This window comes from Trachemys scripta, chromosome 2 (assembly GCF_013100865.1).
Source record: "Trachemys scripta elegans isolate TJP31775 chromosome 2, CAS_Tse_1.0, whole genome shotgun sequence".
NCBI classification, from domain to species: Eukaryota; Metazoa; Chordata; order Testudines; family Emydidae; genus Trachemys; species Trachemys scripta.
This window is the reverse complement of record NC_048299.1, coordinates 3,495,638-3,514,161: the sequence shown is the minus strand read 5'-3', so window position 1 is coordinate 3,514,161 and position 18,524 is coordinate 3,495,638. Positions and strand designations below refer to the sequence as shown.

The window sequence follows — 18,524 nt, the reverse complement described above, 5'->3', positions numbered from 1 at the left end:
AATACAAGATCGAACCTATTCTAAAGTCCATTCACACTGAGTGGTCCCTTACATTGTATGTGCCCACTACTTACGCTGAACTATCTATTCAGTCTTGTATTTAGCTGTGACACTCTCTTTCCTGGACTTGAAGAAGAGCTCTGTGTAACTTGAATGCTTCTCTTTCTCTCCCACAGAAGTTGGTCCAATAAAAGAGATTACCTGGCCCACCACCCCTCTCTCTCTCTCTCCCTGTTTCCTGGCATTCGCTGGGAGACGGTCACCAAGGTCTCTGACTTCCCTGGATTGTGGTCTCTGCTCTCCCCTGTGGATGGTTGGCTGGTCTCTGGCCTGGTTTGTGATGTACCCTGCAGTGGAATCTGGACTGGCTGGCCTTTGGGAGTTTTGCATGGATGTCTAGCAGTATCTCTCCCCTCACCCTCGAATAGGGGGCATGAGTGGGACCATCCTATGAGGATTTTAAGATCATATCAACTTATGGCAGAGCCTGAGTTTGCTGCTCTGTTACTGCTTGTGTTCTGAGTTGGGGCGAGTTTAATAATCATTTTATACAGTACCAGGCTGTAAATGTCCATGGTGCTTTATAGCGCATAGAGGAGATGTGCCACCTGCCCCTCAGAGCTTGACATCTGGAGAAGACAAACCCAGCCTGCGGGAGAAGGGGGATAGGCCTCGGCCCGCTTCACCTACATGCTGTCTGTGCTGCTAGAAGGGCAAGGGTTACAAAAGGCAGAGTGCTACCGTCTCGTTTGGGGGCTGCTGAGGGCAAAAGGCTGTTCCAAAAAGTGTGTGTAGTAATAACTCTATTGCACAACTTGCCTGGCATCTGTTTTGAAATCTAGCCTCACATTCTACAAACTACGGGTGTGCAGCGCTGCTGAGATGCAGCCTTCTCTGGGGGGGAAGGACAGCGACCCACCAGTGTGTGTGTGTGTGTGTGTGTGTGTGTGTGTGTGTGTAACGCCTCTCTGAGGAGGAGAAGGGAAATTTTAGCCCAGGATATTGGAGCAGGATTTCTCTGTCGAGCAGACAGGGCCTCTGGAGGTCAGATCAGTGAGATGCCCGGTGAAGGTCCTGGAGCTCAGGGCACATCTCAAAACCATGCAGGGCTGGTCAGCCTTGCTGAGAGTGAACAGTGGGGATCCAAGACCGATGGTGATTGGCTGCTGTGTAATAGGAGAGCTGCATATATGTATCATATAAGGGGGTGTGTCATAATGGAGGGGACTGAGATGGGCTGCTGATCATGTGACTTGTCAGCCTATCCAGGCTTGGGTGCCCATCGCTCTGGGCTGAGGTGGGGCCATTTAAATCATCTAGTCTGACCACCTGTACATCACAGGCCATTCAATTTCACCAGTATACCCCTATATTGAGCCCGAAGGCTCCAGTTCACATCAGTCCTTGGGAGACTAAACTCTCAGGCAGAGAACAGGAGAGATGGTGGGACCACCAGTGCCCGGGCAGTGGCAGGGAGTTGATGAGGCGAGATCTGGCCAGACGCACCTAGCAGATGAGTTACACCCCATGCCTCAGAGAAGGGCAAAGAAACCCCCCAAAGTTTCTGCCAATTTACCTGGGGAGGCAATTCCTGCACGCCCCCAAATCTGGCCGCCCGTTTGACCCTGACCATGTGACCCTCTTGCATGTACATACGGAATACGTACAATTATCATGGATTTTGCAGCGCTATGTATCCTGCACACTCTCATCCATCGATCAAGGTGGGGGAAGCTTGAATCTGGAATTGCGTCTGTTTCTAACTTCCCCCGAAGTTTGAGAATGTTCAGACTAGACGGTTCTAATTCGGGCCCGTCTCTTCAGCTAACAGCTCTGCGTGTGGCGGTGTATGTTTGGTTTATATTTACTCCTGACTTCTCACCACGTCCTTGCTTTGTCTTTTAGAAAGACTTGAGCTACCTGCAACAGTGGCTGGAGGCGTTTGTCATGAACTTTGAAAAGATCATCGTGGTGCAGTCTTTGGACCCGAGGAGGTGAGTCTCTGCCCTCCCCTGCTCTGGACTCTGGGTTGGGGGCTGCCTTGTGGTCACGCTAGTTAGTGCAAACGCTTGAAGCTCACATGGGCAGTTAAAGAACTTGAATTGAATAGAACAAGTTCTCCTGGGAAGCTGGGGCCTTCAGTGGATTTCCCTTGTTTCTCTGCCTAAGGGGTTCACAGATTACTATCTAATATTATTCTTTAAACCAGTGTGAATTGAATGCTGGGAGAATAGTGCCCGAACAATAGCATCTCTGGAGATCCCCTTGTACACCCACAGATAATGAGACCCTGTGGCTGAGAAGCGAAGTTAGACAAATTCAGCCTAGCGACAAGTCATGCCGTTTTTAGCAGCGAGGGGAACTGACCATTGCTGAGGGACACGGAAGATTCTCTGTCACCTGACCTTTTTTTTTTAAATAGTCTCTCACTGAACCAGAAGCTAAGGGCTTGATGCAGGAAGTGCTGGCTGAAATTCTCTCGCCTGCTACGGTGGAGGTCAAATGAGATAATCCTAATGGTCCCTTCTGGTCCTTAAAATAAAGCAAACAAAAATCTGTGACGAGGAACAGCACAAGCCACGGTGGCGCGAGAGTCCCCTGTACTGTCCTCTCAAATGTGCCTTAGCTTTGTCCTAGACTGACCACCACCAGGGGCAGAGGAGGGGCCAGTGTCCATGGCCCATTCGAATTTTAGCTGCTCTCTTGCCAGGAAAGGGGCCAATTAGTACCACTTGGGGTTATTGTTGTGAAGTGGACCCTCTCCTTCCAGGACCTGCACTGAGACCCCCATATCCATTGCTGCTCAGCTGCCAGTGTGAAACCAGGCGGCTGTGACATTCTGGGGCCACCTGCTCGGGCCAGGTGCAGTGCCTTGGAGGTGACTGGCACTGTAGCCAGTGATCCATCCCAAGAGCTATCCCTGTCTCGCTTCGAATGGCTTCTAATCCTCCTCCGCCTGAGGGTGCAGGCGTCACTTCTCCAGGAGGAAGAGCTTCTTGACCTTGCCGTGTGATATTAACGTGGAGGCATCATTGTGCTCAGTGGATCACCTGGAAGGGAGGTCCCTGCCCCAAGGAGCGTGCAATAATAGTGAATCTAACAAGGATGCACAGGGATGGATGCTCCTCCGCTGTTAGCTGCTGTTCCCTGGAAGGCCAGTGGAAGTCCCACTGGTCTCCGCCGAGGTTGTGTTCTCCACCGTCCAAGAGAAGCCTTCTCTCTAGATGGGACGTGCAGGAGGGTGAGATTTGACTGCTAATTCTGGAGAAGATCTTTCTGCAGGACAGGACTGAGGATTATAGATTCATAGATTCTAGGACTGGAAGGGACCTCGAGAGGTCATCGAGTCCAGTCCCCTGCCCGCATGGCAGGACCAAATACTGTCTAGACCATCCCTGATAGACATTTATCTAACCTACTCTTAAATATCTCCAGAGATGGAGATTCCACAACCTCCCTAGGCAATTTATTCCAGTGTTTAATGTGCATCATTGTGTCCTGCGGCGCCCACTACCGATGGGGGATGGGGCACCTTGTTAGTGCCCATCACTCGTGGCTTTGGGGCTCTTGAAAACCTCCTCCTAATGCAATTCCACCTAATGCAGAATTTCTCCAGCCAAGTCCTGAGCTGTTTCTGTGCTGGGGAATGGAGAGAATGGGGGCAGCCGGCTGAAAGCCCGAGGGATTTACACTTACAACAGTGCCCTGAAATCCCACGTGCTGCGTTGTTCCGGAGGGGCAGGGATGTAAATCGTGCGGGTGACTTTCCACTGCAGGACGAGTGGCTAGATGCGCTGCAAGCAGCTGTAGCCATTAAAGCTTTTCTTTCCCTTCTGCACCTCTGTGCTCCAGGGCTTGCACTGGCCGAGCTCTGTGTTTGTAACTCAGCCCTGACCCACAGCCCCCCGGCTATTCCAGGCTGGGCTCCTGCTCTCTCTGGCCACGGTGGGTCCCATGTCTGTAGATGGGATTAATCATGTCATATTTCCTAAGTGACGATCCAGGAGCTCTGTGCTGGGGAGACGGAGCCCAATCTGGATGGCTTAAGGCAGAAGGAAAGCCAGGCTCCAAATATCGGCTATATTTAGCAAGTCCCCTAATTGTTGTACAGTAATTGCACTCGGCCCTGTCAACAATCCGCCAATCTCCACTTAATGCCATTTGCGGAGGCTCAGAACACGCCTGTGGTTGTGCATTGTGAAATATTTCACAATGCGTTCATTAAACCCTGTCATCTCATTGGGCTGCCTCGGCGTAACGAAAGGAGGAATTGGATTTAGGGCCCGCCAGGCTCAGGAGTGGTGGGAAGGACGGTTCGTTCGTCCTCTTCTGCTTCATTGATGCAGCTGAGTTCGTTGTTGACGCTACCAGCACTCCCTGCTCTGCGTTGGCCTTTTTCTTGAGTTCTCTCCCCCAACCACCAACTGATCTAGAGTCTTTGATTCAGCTGCTGCGGCCTCTGTTGGATCAAGGAGCATATTTCTGATTCTCTGGAGGTCTCCTGCCTGAGTGCCTGGCTTGTGACGTGGCTGGTTCCTGGCTTCCTAGCCCCCTGCATTGACCCCTCTGGGGGTACATCTGGCACTCGAGCGGAGAGGAGCCTCCAAAGTTCTCCCGCGCTCCTGCCTTGGTACCTCAGGGTGGGTTTTAACGTACTTGCTGTAGGAGGCTAAAATCTGGACTCTCCAGCTTCTTCATTCCACTGGCCAGTTGTGGAAGGGGCATACGATGGGCTGGGACTGCCCCAGGCTTTGGGATTAGGGAAGTGCCCATGAAGAGATCTGGAGTAAACCTCTGGAAGGTCAGAGGGCGTTCTGCCCATTAGGCAATCTTGACTGTGTAACTGAGGATTATGCTCACCCCTTGGAAAGGATTTGACCAGCTCTGAAGCAGTAAAGCCAGACTCTGTGCTCATTGTGCGTTGTCTTTCAGATGAAACTCTTCTCACGCTCCCACCCTCCCTTGCTCAAATTTTGGCCAATAACTGATGCTTGACGGGAAGTCCTATACCACCTCTCCACAGTACAGAACCTGATTCTGAAAGGTGCTGAGTCCCTGCGATCCATATTGAAATCAATAAGGTGACACAAGCTGAAGCCCATAATGCATCTGATCTTTGGAGCAATGCTGTTTTTATATGGTTGAGTCCTTCCTGACCCATTCTGGTGGTCAGTTTTATGACCTGAAGCATGTGGATTGATAACTCTCTTACCCAAGCTAGTGTCAGTGCAAATTCATGCAGGTAACCACAGTTGGGCCCCTGGGTGAGATTAACAATTAGGCCCTGGATAGTTGAACTCCAAGCAGCCATTTGTGGAAATCTTTGCTTCCAGGTTTCAGATCATGCAGTGGCTGCACCTCTCTCTCCCTCTGCCTGTGGTTAGCACTGGCACAGTGTTGATTTCCACACCCTTTTGTTCTATTGCAGGGAGCGGACGAAACGTTACAATCTGTCCTCGCGTCTTCCAACCAGCAGTGCAATTTCCTGGCGGCTTCCCTCCTCTTGCGGGGGTGGGGCAGGATGACCGAGAGCTGATTTCCCTGCGCCGTGCATGGGGAGGTGGTGACAGCAGGGAGTTCTCCATGGAGATGACATTGCCACCTCCTTTATACTGGGGTATTAGTCAGTTCTGTTTCCTTGTGCAAACTGCAGGGCAAACAACCTGTCTAGCTATGGTGGGGGAAGACCAGAAGAAAGACTCACGGAGTTCAAGGCCTTAAGGGACCTCCTGTCTATCACAGGCCACCAGCCTCTCCCCCACCCCCACCCCCCACACACTAAACCCACCAACTGAATTAGACAAAGTATCACAGCCCACAGAAGAGGAGGCTATTATGCGCCACAGGCAGAGAATAAGGAGGATTGAGGTGCACCAATGCGCGAGTCTCCTGCAATGGCAGGCAAATGTTTGAGATACACCCGTTATTCCTGACAAGTGGTCCTCGCCCATACACTGCAGAGCAAGGCAGACCCTCCCCTTCTTCCCCCCTCCGGTCACTGCCAATCTAACCTGGGGGGGAAATTCCTTCCTCACCCCATATGTGGTGATCAGTTAGACCCTGACGTGAGCAAGAACCAGCCAGCCATGCCCCCTCGGTAACACCTCAGAGCCCTGCCCCTCCCCATCCAATGTCTCCTCTCCAGCCATGACAATCTCTGGTGTTTCGGAGGAAGAAGATTTAAAAAAAAAACAACCTCCCAGATTACACTGGGGGATATCCCTTCCTGACCCCTGCCAGTGGCTGGTTGAAGCCCTGAAGCATGAGCTTTGGTACATAAGATATAAATCAGAAGTGAGCCCCAAGGCCGTTGCATGTACTGAGGGCTGTCTATATGCATGTACTTACAAAGTCCCCACTACACAGTACCCGACTGCCTTACCCTCTTGAATCAGCTTCACACTGTAGGAAGACTGTGGTGGAGCACAGGCTCAAAGCCAGCTCTTCAGAGTCCCACACTGCCTCCCTAACCACTGGGCCGTTCAAATTCTGCTGGCGGCGTTAATCTGAGTTCTGGGGCTGGAAAGACTGTGTCTCGCTCTTATCTCCCTCTGAGCTCAGCTGCAGAGAAATCCCTTTGCTCTCTGGCGCTGGGCTCCACGCTTAGCCTGTTGGATCCTGAGCGAGTCTATTTTTGGAAGGTAGCTGTGTGTGGAGTGGGAGATAGAGCTGTGAGTGGCATCTCATTGAGCAGTTAGATCAAGCAGCCGTAATCCCCTGCCAAGGGAAGCTGTCTTAAGCCTCTGCCTATCCCAGTCTGAGGGTGTTTTCAGGGGTTTTATCAATGACACTTGGCATGCCCTATCTTCAGCGCCTCTCCGCTGAGAGGGACATGCCAGCGTGTTGTAATTTGTGCTAGGCCAGAAAGAAGAGGTTTCTGGGCAAAGTCTTATTTGCATAAGTGCCACGTAGCCTGCAATGCACCAGCAACAATGTAAGCCGGGGGCATTTCTGAAGCTTACGTGCTGTCCCACAGTTTCCCAGGACGCCGTTTGTTGGCGTACTCCTCTTCCTGTTCCTTGCACCTTCCCCATCCCTGCCTTTGGAGTCGGGCTTGGAGCACAGTCGCTCTGCTCTGCTCACTGCTAGCCCTGGTCCGGTGGATGGCAACAAATCTGGCGGCAGTGCTGACTTCTTCAAGTAGAGGCGGCCGTGTATTCCGTGTCGGTGTGCGCATGCCCAGTGCCCCAAAGCTGGAGAACTTTGCCTAGCAGTACCCGTAGGGGAGGGGTCCTCGTGCCCTGTGGCCCTCGCTCCTCCCCTAACTATGTAAGGGTGCTGCCACCCCGACCCGCCTCAGTTCTTTCTCACCGCCCACAGCTAGAGTTGGCACTCGGTGTGATCTGTTCACGTCATGTTTTCAGTCTGTTTTCTGAGGGGGTTTTCCCCCTCTGGTTAATAGTTAGTAGTACGTTTGGTTTAGTTAAGTGTGTCTAGAGTAGTTGGCTCTCGCTGTAGTTCAAGCATTGTTTGTCTTGGGGCCTGTGATCCCCACCCACGGTGCTTGTGTCTTGGTGAAGGACACGTTAAGGAACGGTGCTCCATCTGTAAGTCGTTCCAAAAGAGGCCTCGGATGGCCAGAGATGTATGGCTGACGCATCAAGGCCCTCATCTGATCGGTGGTCGCCTTCAGAACCAGCAGGTGATGTCGCTCCACGTTCGGACGCTGCTGTTTCGCCCAAGAGGAAGCAGAGTTCTCCCTCCTCTAGCGTGGTGAGGAGGAGGTCCTATAAGACTAATCGGAACTGCTCCAAGGCTCAGGGAGACTCTTCCTCCGTTTCTAAGAGGAGTGGTGACTGGTACCGTACTCTTTCCGGCACACATTCCAGCCGCTCCCCGGTACCCCGCCAGGATCAGCATGGAGAAGTCCCCTCTCCAGCTTCAGTTCACGCTAAGCTTATTCAACTGTTTTAGGTCTCATCCTAGGATCCTAAACATCAATGGAAAGCTTGAATAATCAGAGTGTAGCAATAGGAATATAGTACTGACCACCTGAGGAGGATGGTGGAATGCTCAGGAGATTAGACTCCAAAAACAAACTCCAATAATGGCGGATTTCAACTATCCCCATATTGACTGGGAACATGTCACCTGAGGATGGGCTGCAGAGAGAGAATTTCTAGACCCCATTAATGACTGCTTCTTGCAGCAGCTAGTCTAGGGGAGAGACAATGCTTGATTTATTCCTAAGTGGTACACAGGATCTGGTCCTGTGAATATAGCTGAACTACTTGGTAATAGCAACCATAATGTAATTCAATGTAACATTCCTTTGGGGGGGGAAGGAATACCCAAGAAATCCACCACAGTAGCATTTAACTTCAAAAAGGAACTATACAAAAATGAGAGGCCAATTAAAAGGAACAGTCACAAGAGTGAAATGCCTGCAAGCTGCAGACACGCTTAATTTAAAACACTATAATAGAGGCTCATGCTATGTGTATATCTCAAATAAAACAGTAAGATTATGAAAATAATGCCCCCATGGCTAAACAGAGTGGAAGAGGTAGTTAGAGACAAAAAAGACTTTCTCTAAAAATTGGAATAATAGAAACCTAGGACTGGAAGGGATCTTGAGAGGTCACCAAGTCCAGTCTCCGGTACTCATGGCAGGACTAAATCCTCTTGAGAAAAATAGAAAGGAGCTGTTAGTTTTAAGTACCTCAGAAGCAGGAAGCCTGCCAATCAGTGGGGCCACTGAGCAATCGAAGTGCTAAAGGGGAGCACTCAAGGAAGACAAGGACATTGATGCAAAGAATTTATTTAGCTTCCCCACAGTCTTCACGGCAGAAGATGTGAGGGAGAATCTCACATCTGAGCTATTCATCTCAGGTGACAGATTTGAGAAACTGTCCCAGACTGAAGTGTCAGTAGAGGAGGTTTTGGAACAAATTGACAAATTAAACAGCAAATTAAAATACTAGTTCTGAAGGAACTCAAATATGAAATTGCAGAACTACTAACTGGTATGTAACCTATTATTTAAATCAGCCTCTGTATCAGATGACTGATATCTAATGTAACACTGTTTTTTTCTGCAACAGAGAGTCCTGTGGCACCTTTAAGACTAACAGATGTATTGGAGCATAAGCTTTCGTGGGTGAATACCCACTTCGTCAGACACATGCTGTTTTTTCTGTAATCCTGGCAGTTACAGGCCAGTAAGGCTAACTTCAGTACCAGGCAAACTGGTTGAAACGATAGTAAAGAACAAAATTATCAGACACCTAGTAGAATGCAATATGTTGGGGAAAAGTCAACATGGCTAGTAAAGGGAAATCATGCCTCAACAATCTATTAGAATTCTTTGAGGAAGTCAACAAACACATGGACAAAGATGATCCAGTGGATATAGTGTACTTGGACTTTCAGAAAGCCTTCAACAAGGTCCCTCACCAAAGGCTCTTAAGCGAAGAGAGCCAGCATGGGAAAAATGGGAGGGTTCTCTCAGGGACAGTGGAGAGAGGTCATTAGTGGGGTCCCTCAAGGATCTGTACTGGGACCTGTGCTTTTCAACATAGTCCTAAATTGTCTGGAAAAAGGGGTAAACGGTTGTGAAGGCCAAGATTATATCAGGATTAAAAAAAGAACTAGATAAATTTATGGAGGCTGGGTCCATCAATGGCTGTTAGCCAAGATGCACAGGGATGCAACCCCATGCTTCAGCTGTCCCTAAGCCTCTTACTGGGATCCACAATCACTTAGCGGATGGCCTCAGCAGAAATTTCTCCCTGAATCATGAGAGGTCTCTGAAGCCCAGGGTCCTGCGGGCCATCTTTGCAGTTTGGGGCATTCTGACGATCGACCTGTTTGCCACGAAATGCAACAAGAAATGCAGGCTGTATTGCTCTGGAGGGGGTCTCAGTCCAGGCTCCCTGACTGATGCTTTTCCCCTGAGCTGGGAACTGGCATTCCTGTATGCTTTTCCTCCAATGCTAATCATCCTGCCGGTCATTCTCAAGCTGAAATTGGACCTTGCCAAGCTCACTTCCGTTGCTCCAGCATGGCCGAAACAACGTTGGTTCTCTGACCTCCTCACATTTATCAGTTCAGCCTCCCAGACCTCTTCTTCACCCCAACCTCCTGACTCAGCAGTATGGTCAAGTTTTGCATCCAGCACTCAGCTCCCTGTATCTCTTGGTGTGGATGCTGGCTGGTTAGAGGAGGAATGACGTTTGAGGCAATCTGGCAAATCTTAGAATCATAGAAGATTAGGGTTGGAAGGGACCTCAGGAGGTCATCTAGTCCAACCCCCTGCTCAAAGCAGGACCAACACCAACTAAATCATCCCAGCCAGGGCTTTGTCAAGCCTGACCTTAAAAACCTCTAAGGAAGGAGATTCCACCACCTCCCTAGGTAACCCATTCCAGTGCTTCACCACCCTCCTAGTGAAATAGTGTTTCTTAATATCCAACCTAGACCTCCCCCACTGCAACTTGAGACCACTGCTCCTTGTTCTGTCATCTGTCACCACTGAGAACAGCCAAGCTCCATCCTCTTTGGAACCCCCCCTCAGGTAGTTGAAGGCTGCTATCATATCCCCCCTCACTCTTCTCTTCTGCAGACTAAACAAGCCCAGTTCTTGCCTAAGCCTTCCATCAGAGTGGCCTACTTGGCCAAGTGGAAGCAGTTCTCCATGTGGTTGTTAACCTAGGGAGTTAAACAGAAGTTGGCGTGTAGCCAGGACATTTTGGAGTACTTATTACACCTTCAGTCTTCTGGTCTTGCCCTTGGTCGGTGCGAGTCCACTCGGGTGAGTTCAGCATTTCATCCACTTATCCATGGGAAGTTGGTGTTTTCGTACTCCATGGCAGAGAGGCTCTCGAAAGGAATCACTCATCTCTACCTGCCAGTTAAAGAGCCGCTTCCTTTGCGGGATCTTAGTACAGTCTTAGCGGCTCGTATGGGCCCTCCGTTCAAGCCTCTGGCAACGTCTTCTCTCTCCATTCTGTGTCAGAAAACTCCCCCCCCCCCCCCCCTTGTGGCCATAACATCTGCCGGCGGGAGAGTGAGTTGCAGGCTTTGAGGGTGGTGCGTCCTTGCACACAATTTTCCAAAGACCAAGTAACCCTGCAGCTGCATCCTGAGGGGTGTGTGTGTGGGTGGGTGGGTGTGTTTAATCTAAAGTGGCTTCTCAGTTTCACTTAAACCAAGATATATATCTCCCAGTGTTTTTTCTCTAAGCCGCTTTCAACCCCAGATGAGCAGGATCTTCATACGTTGGATGTCAGGCAAGTTTTGGCTTTTTACCTGGATCGGACTAAACCGTTCTGTTCTTTGCTATCTGTTTCATATGCGGACAGAGTGAAGGAGCAAGCAGTCTCTGCACAGACAATCTCCAGGTGGATAACTTCCTGTACCATGACCGCATCTGATGCATCTCCAACTGGGTCCCCTCAAAGGGTGCATGCTCATCTCGTGAAGTCCCAGGCCACGTCGATGATGTTTCTGAGTGACGTTCCTATATTGAACATTTGCAGGGCTGCCACTTGGTCCTCTGTATGTACGTTTACAAACCGCTACGCCGTTACTACTGCATCCCGCTCAGCTGCCAACTTTGAGAAGGCAATTCTTGTTTAAATGGACTCTGAGCCCCACCTCCTGCTACTACTGCTTGTGAGTCACCTACATGGAATACACATCTGCATCTACTCAAAAAAGAAGAAAAAAACGTTACTTTACATGTATTTAACTGTTCTGAAAGACGTGATGCAGACGTAGATTCCCCAACCCACCCTCTGTCGCCTTTGCATTGGCGTCTGTGCTCCATGGCCAAGGGAGAGGCTATGGGTACTGCTAGGCAAAGTTCTCCAGCGTTGGCATCTCGAAGAACCACCATTACAGGACAACTAAGTGAATAAAAAGGCTAATCTTCATATAATAATAATAATTAATTAATGGAGATATCCCATCTCCTAGAACTGAAACGGACCTTGAAAGGTCATGGAGTCCAGCCCCCTGCCTTCACTAGCAGGACCAAGTACTGATTTTGCCCTAGATCCCTAAGTGGCCCCCTCAAGGATTGAACTCACAACCCTGGGTTTAGCAGGCCAATGCTCAAACCACTGAGCTATCCCTCCCCCCTATTATATCCTTCATTAGGAACAACTTCCTAACTGTCAGGGTGGTTTAAGCACTGGAATAAATTGCCCAGGGAGGTTGTGGAATCTCCATCATTGGGGATTTTTAAGAGCAGGTTGGACAAACACCTGTCTGAGATGGTCTAGATACTTAGCCCTGCCATGAGTGCAGGGGACTGGACTAGATGACCTCTTGAAGTCCCTTCCAGTTGTGTGATTCTATGATTCATTCCTGCCCCCCTGCTCATGACGTGCAGATACTAATCTGCCTAAACTCTGATTGTCCAAGGATGAGTTTTTTCACTACTCTCCCCTGTCTCTGCCACAATATTGTCCGGAGTTACAGTAATGCGTAGCGTAACCATGGCTATGCGGCCAGGTCTTCCGGTCCCCTCCACCTTTCCATGCTCCCGGGCAGGCCTGCAGCAGACAGATCCCCCCCACCCAGCCCCCTGCAATGGGGAGGGGGCCTTCAAGCTCCTCCCTGTCCCCATGTGTGCTATGGAAGAGGAGAGCTTGGAGCTGGGTTCAGTGACTCCTCCTGGCGTGTTCTCCCTCTTCCCCCCCCCCCCCCCCGGCCCACCGCGGCCTGGGTTCCTGCGCTCTTTTCCAAGCGCCCAGCTCTCCAGTCTATACGGCTGACTTCTCCTGTTCCCTCGCAGCTACCTCTAGTGCCCTGAACCCCGCTGCCTGGCCCCATGGAACAGCCCCTCACGCTGTCTCTTGTGGGGGAAGCTGCAGAGAGGGAGACAGTTGCAGGTAGGGAGATCAAATACAATGTGGCTGCAACAAAATGGGAAATTCTGTCTCATGCTGGGGTGGGAGGAGAAGCTGGGAATGGACGATGGGATGGATCATTTGGTGATGACCTGTTCCGTTCATTGCCTCTGGGGCACCTGGCACTGGCCACTGTTGGAAGACAGGATACTGGGCTAGATGGACCTTTGGTCTGACCCTGTATGGCCGTTCTTAAATGCCAAACTCTCGGTGGCTACAGAATCGCAAGTGTCCATAGAGCCCTGATGAAGATGAATGGATGGTTCACACCTCTCTGAGCTATTGGTTCAGGCTCTCTGCAGATTAAGGCAGGCATTACCCCGTCGGTTCACAAGGGGGTTCATGTTGGCTAGGGTATCTCATAGCCAGAAAGGCTAGAAGCATACTTTTAAAACACAACGGACCCTGGAGCAAAATTCTGCAGCAAGGAGGCAAACTCCGGAGCCAAGGCGCATGCTGTGTATTATCGGGATGATGGATTTACCCCACCGAGCTGGGCGCTTGTACTGGAGTTAAGCTGAAAGTCTGTACTGGAGCCAACGTCTCCGAGTTGCTACGATCAAAGGCTTTGCCGTCCTTTTGTGACTGCCTGGCAGTGCTGCTGTGTGACGAAGGGAGCTCTGGGCCCCTGAAGAGTGAACCGGACTGGTAGGCACAAATAACCTGCCGGTGCTGCCTAGATGGATGGCAGTGGGGATGGCAAACGGTGGCAGCAGCACGAAGCAACAGGCCAGCTGGCCGGAGGGAGACTCCACCTGATGGTTGCTCCGCTGTCTTGGTCCTGGCAGTCGTTGCCATGGCGGAAGGGCTGCTGCTGTTCGCATCGTGTACGTGTCTCCCACCTCCCTTGCCCAGCAAATGAGGAGCGGCGCTGGCATCCAAAGAGCCTGCCTGCCCCTTAGGTGCTGGCCAGGATGTTAAATTGCGACTCCCCTGGATAGAGCTCTGCTGTCTGGGGGTATGGGGTAGTGGAGGGGGCAGGGGGACCGGGCCGCGGTTATGCTGTATGTTAATGGGGGCCTCTGGCGTGGCTCTGAGCCATGGCTGCTGTGGGGGAGATGGAGCAGAGGGCATGCACAGCAGCAAGGGGAGACATGAGGAGCGCGATGCGAAGTCCAATGAAGGTAATGGAAAGGCTTCCACTGACTTCACTGGGTTGTGGCTTGGGCCTAGGCCTGCGGGGGCCAGAACTGGGCATGCTGCTTGTAGGCTGAGTGACTTGCTAGCATGCTTGGTGCCCCCGTCCCGCTGGTGCCCCCCATGACATCCCACTGAGCCACCCCTAGGATCCCAAATAAATCTGTTAGTCTTTAAGGTGCCACCAGACTCCTTGTTGTTTTTGTAGATACAGACTAACACGGCTACCCCCTGATACTTGACTGTCCAGACCCCTGCCTCCCAGGTTGTGGGCGTAGCCTGCCAAATCACAGTGCCTGCATGGGAGAGGTAAGGAGGGACTCCCTGCACCCCTTCCCTGCTCTAGGGCTCCTTGTACTGTGGGGCTTTCACCCAGACCAGGGGCAGTCTCCTGAGGGCACCCATGTCCCTGTACCGATAGGTCACTCACAAGGCGGCCTTGCTTGCTGCCCTCGACGCCGCCTCCCTGCTTCCAAACATCCTGAGCCGTCCGTCTCGCTGGGCCGCCCTCCTTTCCCCCGTAGGCTTGTCTTGTAAGCAAGTCTGACCTCTCCTCCTCGCTTAGTAATCCTGGCGCCGAGCCCTGTGGTTCCAGGCTCCACATAGTGGCTGGTCCATTGGCCTGGACTTGGCTGAGAAGCTGATATCTGACTGGCAAGGGGGAAAGTGCTTCACTTAGGAAGGAAAAATCAGTTTCACACATACAGAATGGGAAGAGACTGTCTAGGAAGGAGTATGGCAGAAAGGGATCTAGGGGTTATAGTGGACCACAAGCTAAATATGAGTCAACAGTGTGATGCTGTTGCAAAATAAGCAAACATGATGCTGGGATGTATTAACAGGTGTGTTGTGAGCAAGACACGAGAAGTCATTCTTCCGCTCTACTCTGCTCTGGTTAGGCCTCAGCTGGAATATTGTGTCCAGTTCTGGGCACCACATTTTAAAAAAGATGTGGAGAAATTGGAAAGGGTCCAGAGAAGAGCAACAAGAATGATTAAAGGTCTTGAGAACATGACCTATGAAGGAAGGCTGAAAGAATTGGGTTTGTTTAGTTTGGAAAAGAGAAGACTGAGAGGGGACATGATAGCAGTTTTCAGGTATCTAAAAGGGTGTCATAAGGAGGAGGGAGAAAACTTGTTCACCTTAGCCTCTTAGGATAGAACAAGAAGCAATGGGCTTAAACTGCAGCAAGGGAGGTCTAGGTTGGACATTAGGAAAAAGTTCCTAACTGTCAGGGTGGTTAAACACTGGAATAAATTGCCTAGGGAGGTTGTGGAATCTCCATCTCTGGAGATATTTAAGAGTAGGTTAGATAAATGTCTATCAGGGATGGTCTAGACAGTATTTGGTGCTGCCATGAGGGCAGGGGACTGGACTCGATGACCTCTCGAGCTCCCTTCCAGTCCTAGAATCTATGAATCTATAAAACGGCAGCTGAAGGCACCTGCCAGTGTCTGGAGAGACTCTCTTGCTCTCCAGTGCAGTGGCGTGTGTAAGCGTAGACAGTGTGGCACCTCCCCCGGTCTATGGACTGGCACTAACCAGGGCCTGGGAGTTGTCCTTTATCTCCCTCTCCCCAGCACTGTGCCCAAAGCTCACCAGATCCAGTCCACTTCTTTCATGTGCATCTGGTGGGTCCCTCTTTACCACCAAAGCCCGTGGTGGCTGTGGCACACAGGGTATTTAGTTTAGTTGTCGTGATGAGTGTCCGGTAACCAGATTTCAACTTTCAAGAGCTCCAGTAGAAGTCAGTCCTGCTGCTGGCCCTGAAGTCAGACGGGCCGTTCGTTATTGAGCACTGCTGACATTCATAGAACTATCCAGTTACCACAGCTCTGAACCCACTGATTCTGGGTCAGCGATCAGGTGCAGTTGTGAAATAGACTGTGCTATGGGGGACAGGGGTCCATATATCAGGAAAATATCTTGATAGGTTTCAAATATTGGAATTGGGAAAGGTTCAGAAAAGGGCAAGAAAAATTATTAGGGGTATGGAACAGCTTCCATATGAGGAGAGATTAATAAGACTGGGACTTTTCAGCTTGGAAAAGAGCTGACTGGGGGGGGATATGACAGAGGTCTATAAAATTATGACTGGTGTGGAGAAAGTGAATCAGGAAGTGTTATTTATTCCTTCTCATAACACACGAACTAGGGTCACCGAATGAAATTAATAGGCAGCAGGTTTAAAACAAACAAAAGGAAGTATTTCTTCACACAGTGCAGGCAGCCTATGAAACTCGTTGCCAGAGGATGTTGTGTGAAGGCCAAGACTGTAACAGGGTTCCTGGAGGATCGGTCCATCAATGGCTATTAGCCAGGATGGGCAGGGATGGTGTCCCTAGCCTCTGTTTGCCGGAAGCTGGGAATGGGCGACAGGGGATGGATCACTTGATGATTCCCTGTTCTGTTCACTCCCTCCGGGGCACCTGGCATTGGCCACTGTCGGTAGACAGGATACTGGGCTAGATGGACCTTTGGTCTGACCCAGTGTGGCCGTTCTTATGTTCAAATAGAAACAATCGGTTGTGCTGCTGCAGCCCTCACCTGTTAGGTGCGAGCTGGGAGTGTCAGTGCATTGGTGGTGACCATGACAGAGCTGTTCTCTTACCCTCGTACAACAAACAAAAGTAGAAATTTCTTTTAGCTGCTGCCTGCTCTGCCCTAAAGTCAGTGACCTACTTTGTGTCTCATTTGCAAATAACCCGGGGCGGGTTTTGCATTTAAGCTGCGCTTGTTTCTGGACAGCAGTCACTCGAAAGAATTGGTTGCTTCTATCCTGCTTGCCATCTTTGTCCCAGTGGGACCCTGGAGACTGCTCTTCAGATGAAGCTACACTGGACCAATGCAATCTTATTCTGGAATAAATGTGACCCCACATGGCGTTATTCAGGAATTGCTTATTGCCCTTTAAAGTGCACCCTGCCTTAATCCGAATTCACTTGCACATGTAAACGAGGCCTAACAGAAATGTTTGTCCCAATCCCTCTCCCCCAGCTTGTGCCTAGCCCACAAGGAGTGACTTCTGTTTCCCTCCCTTTCAAACTAGGACATGTTGGCAGGGGCTGGCGGAAGATCCCGGTGGTTCAGTAATTACAGAAATGTAGGCCTGGAAGGGACCTCAGGAGGTCATCTAGTCCAGCCCTCTGCATGAGTAAACCTACACCAGCCTTGCCATGTTTTTCTAACTTCTCCTTAAAAACCTCCAAAGAGCTAGGGGTTGCACAACCTCCCTTGGAAGCTTATTCCAGTCCTTACCTATTCTTCTAGTTAGGGGCTTTTCCGAATATCTAACCTAAATCTCTCTTTGCTGCAGATAAAGCCAATTTGCTTCTTGTCCTACCTTCAGTGGACATGGGGAACAGTAGATCACCATCCTCTCAGTATAACCACCTTTCATACATTTTGGAGACTGTTCATGACTAAGTCCAGCCTTCCCATCGCACTCCTTACCTGTAGATCTTTGTGTTGGTACAGAGGTGGGTCAGGATGACTCCCCCACTTCGTGGATGGAGGTGTTTGTCGGGGGGGGAGGGGAGACGAAGAATGAAGACGACAGAGCAGAAGTGACTCTGAGAGAGGTCATAATGGGGCAGGACTGGGATTAGAACCCAGGAATTTGTTGGCAACCGCGAGCATTCCAAAAACCATGACTGGAGCCTTGCAAACTCATGAGACTTAGAATCCAGCACTCATGAGTTTTTTCCCACCAGGTCTCTTTATTATTGAGACCTGGTAAGGGTCAGGCTTTCAAGCCTCTTCTCTGCCACAACAAGGGCTAGACCCTTTACTTTACTTTTTTTTTTAATTAAAGCTGAGATTCTCCTGGAATCCCATGACTCCCAGAGTTGGGGCTTGAAGAAAAACACCAAATATTGTGAGACTTGGGATAAAAACAACGCGGTGGCAGCATCTCCCCGCTCCCAGAATGCCGAGGCTGGGGATGCCAGCTCTTAGACTAATTGTTTTGTTTCTCCGTCCCCCACCCCCAGGCCAGAAGATTCAGTGTCTGAGATCCCGCTGCTCCCACGCGACGTCCTGCATGTGCTGAGCCAACAGCTGGCGCACTGCGTGGCCCAGATTGCCCGCGAGGAGGCGGCCGAGGCGGGCCTTGGCCAGGCGCTCTTGCACGTCAAGTTCTTTATCATCATCTGCAGGTAGGCTGGAGAGTTGAATCATTGCTCTGGTGGAGTCTTTGAGAATGTAGCACCTTCCCGCTTGCAGGCCTCAGAGGACCGGATCCTGCTTCCCAAGCCCTCCAGAGGCAGGAATGCAGGGCTGGGCCCCAGGATTTTGTATGTACATGCCCCAGCAACCCATGTAGTAAGTGGTGGTTCTTGTTTTCTGACCCCTGGACCCGCCACTCAGCCGCTCTGTGCCTCAGAGGTCAGAAAACAAGAACCACCACTTACTACATGGGTTGCTGGGGCATGTACATACAAAATCCTGGGGCCCAGCCCTGCATTCCTGCCTCTGGAGGGCTTGGGAAGCAGGATCCGGTCCTCTGAGGCCTGCAAGCGGGAAGGTGCT

General features: G+C 50.7%; 1 protein-coding gene across 1 annotated transcript in view; it reads left to right on the top strand.

Moving 5' to 3' along the window:
- Positions 1–18,524, top strand: part of NBEAL2 (neurobeachin like 2) — a 186,933-nt gene that overhangs the window by 62,784 nt on the left and 105,625 nt on the right. The window contains 2 exon segments of the mRNA XM_034759758.1: positions 1,906–1,994; positions 17,987–18,151. Coding sequence (XP_034615649.1) covers positions 1,906–1,994; positions 17,987–18,151 — 254 coding nt within the window.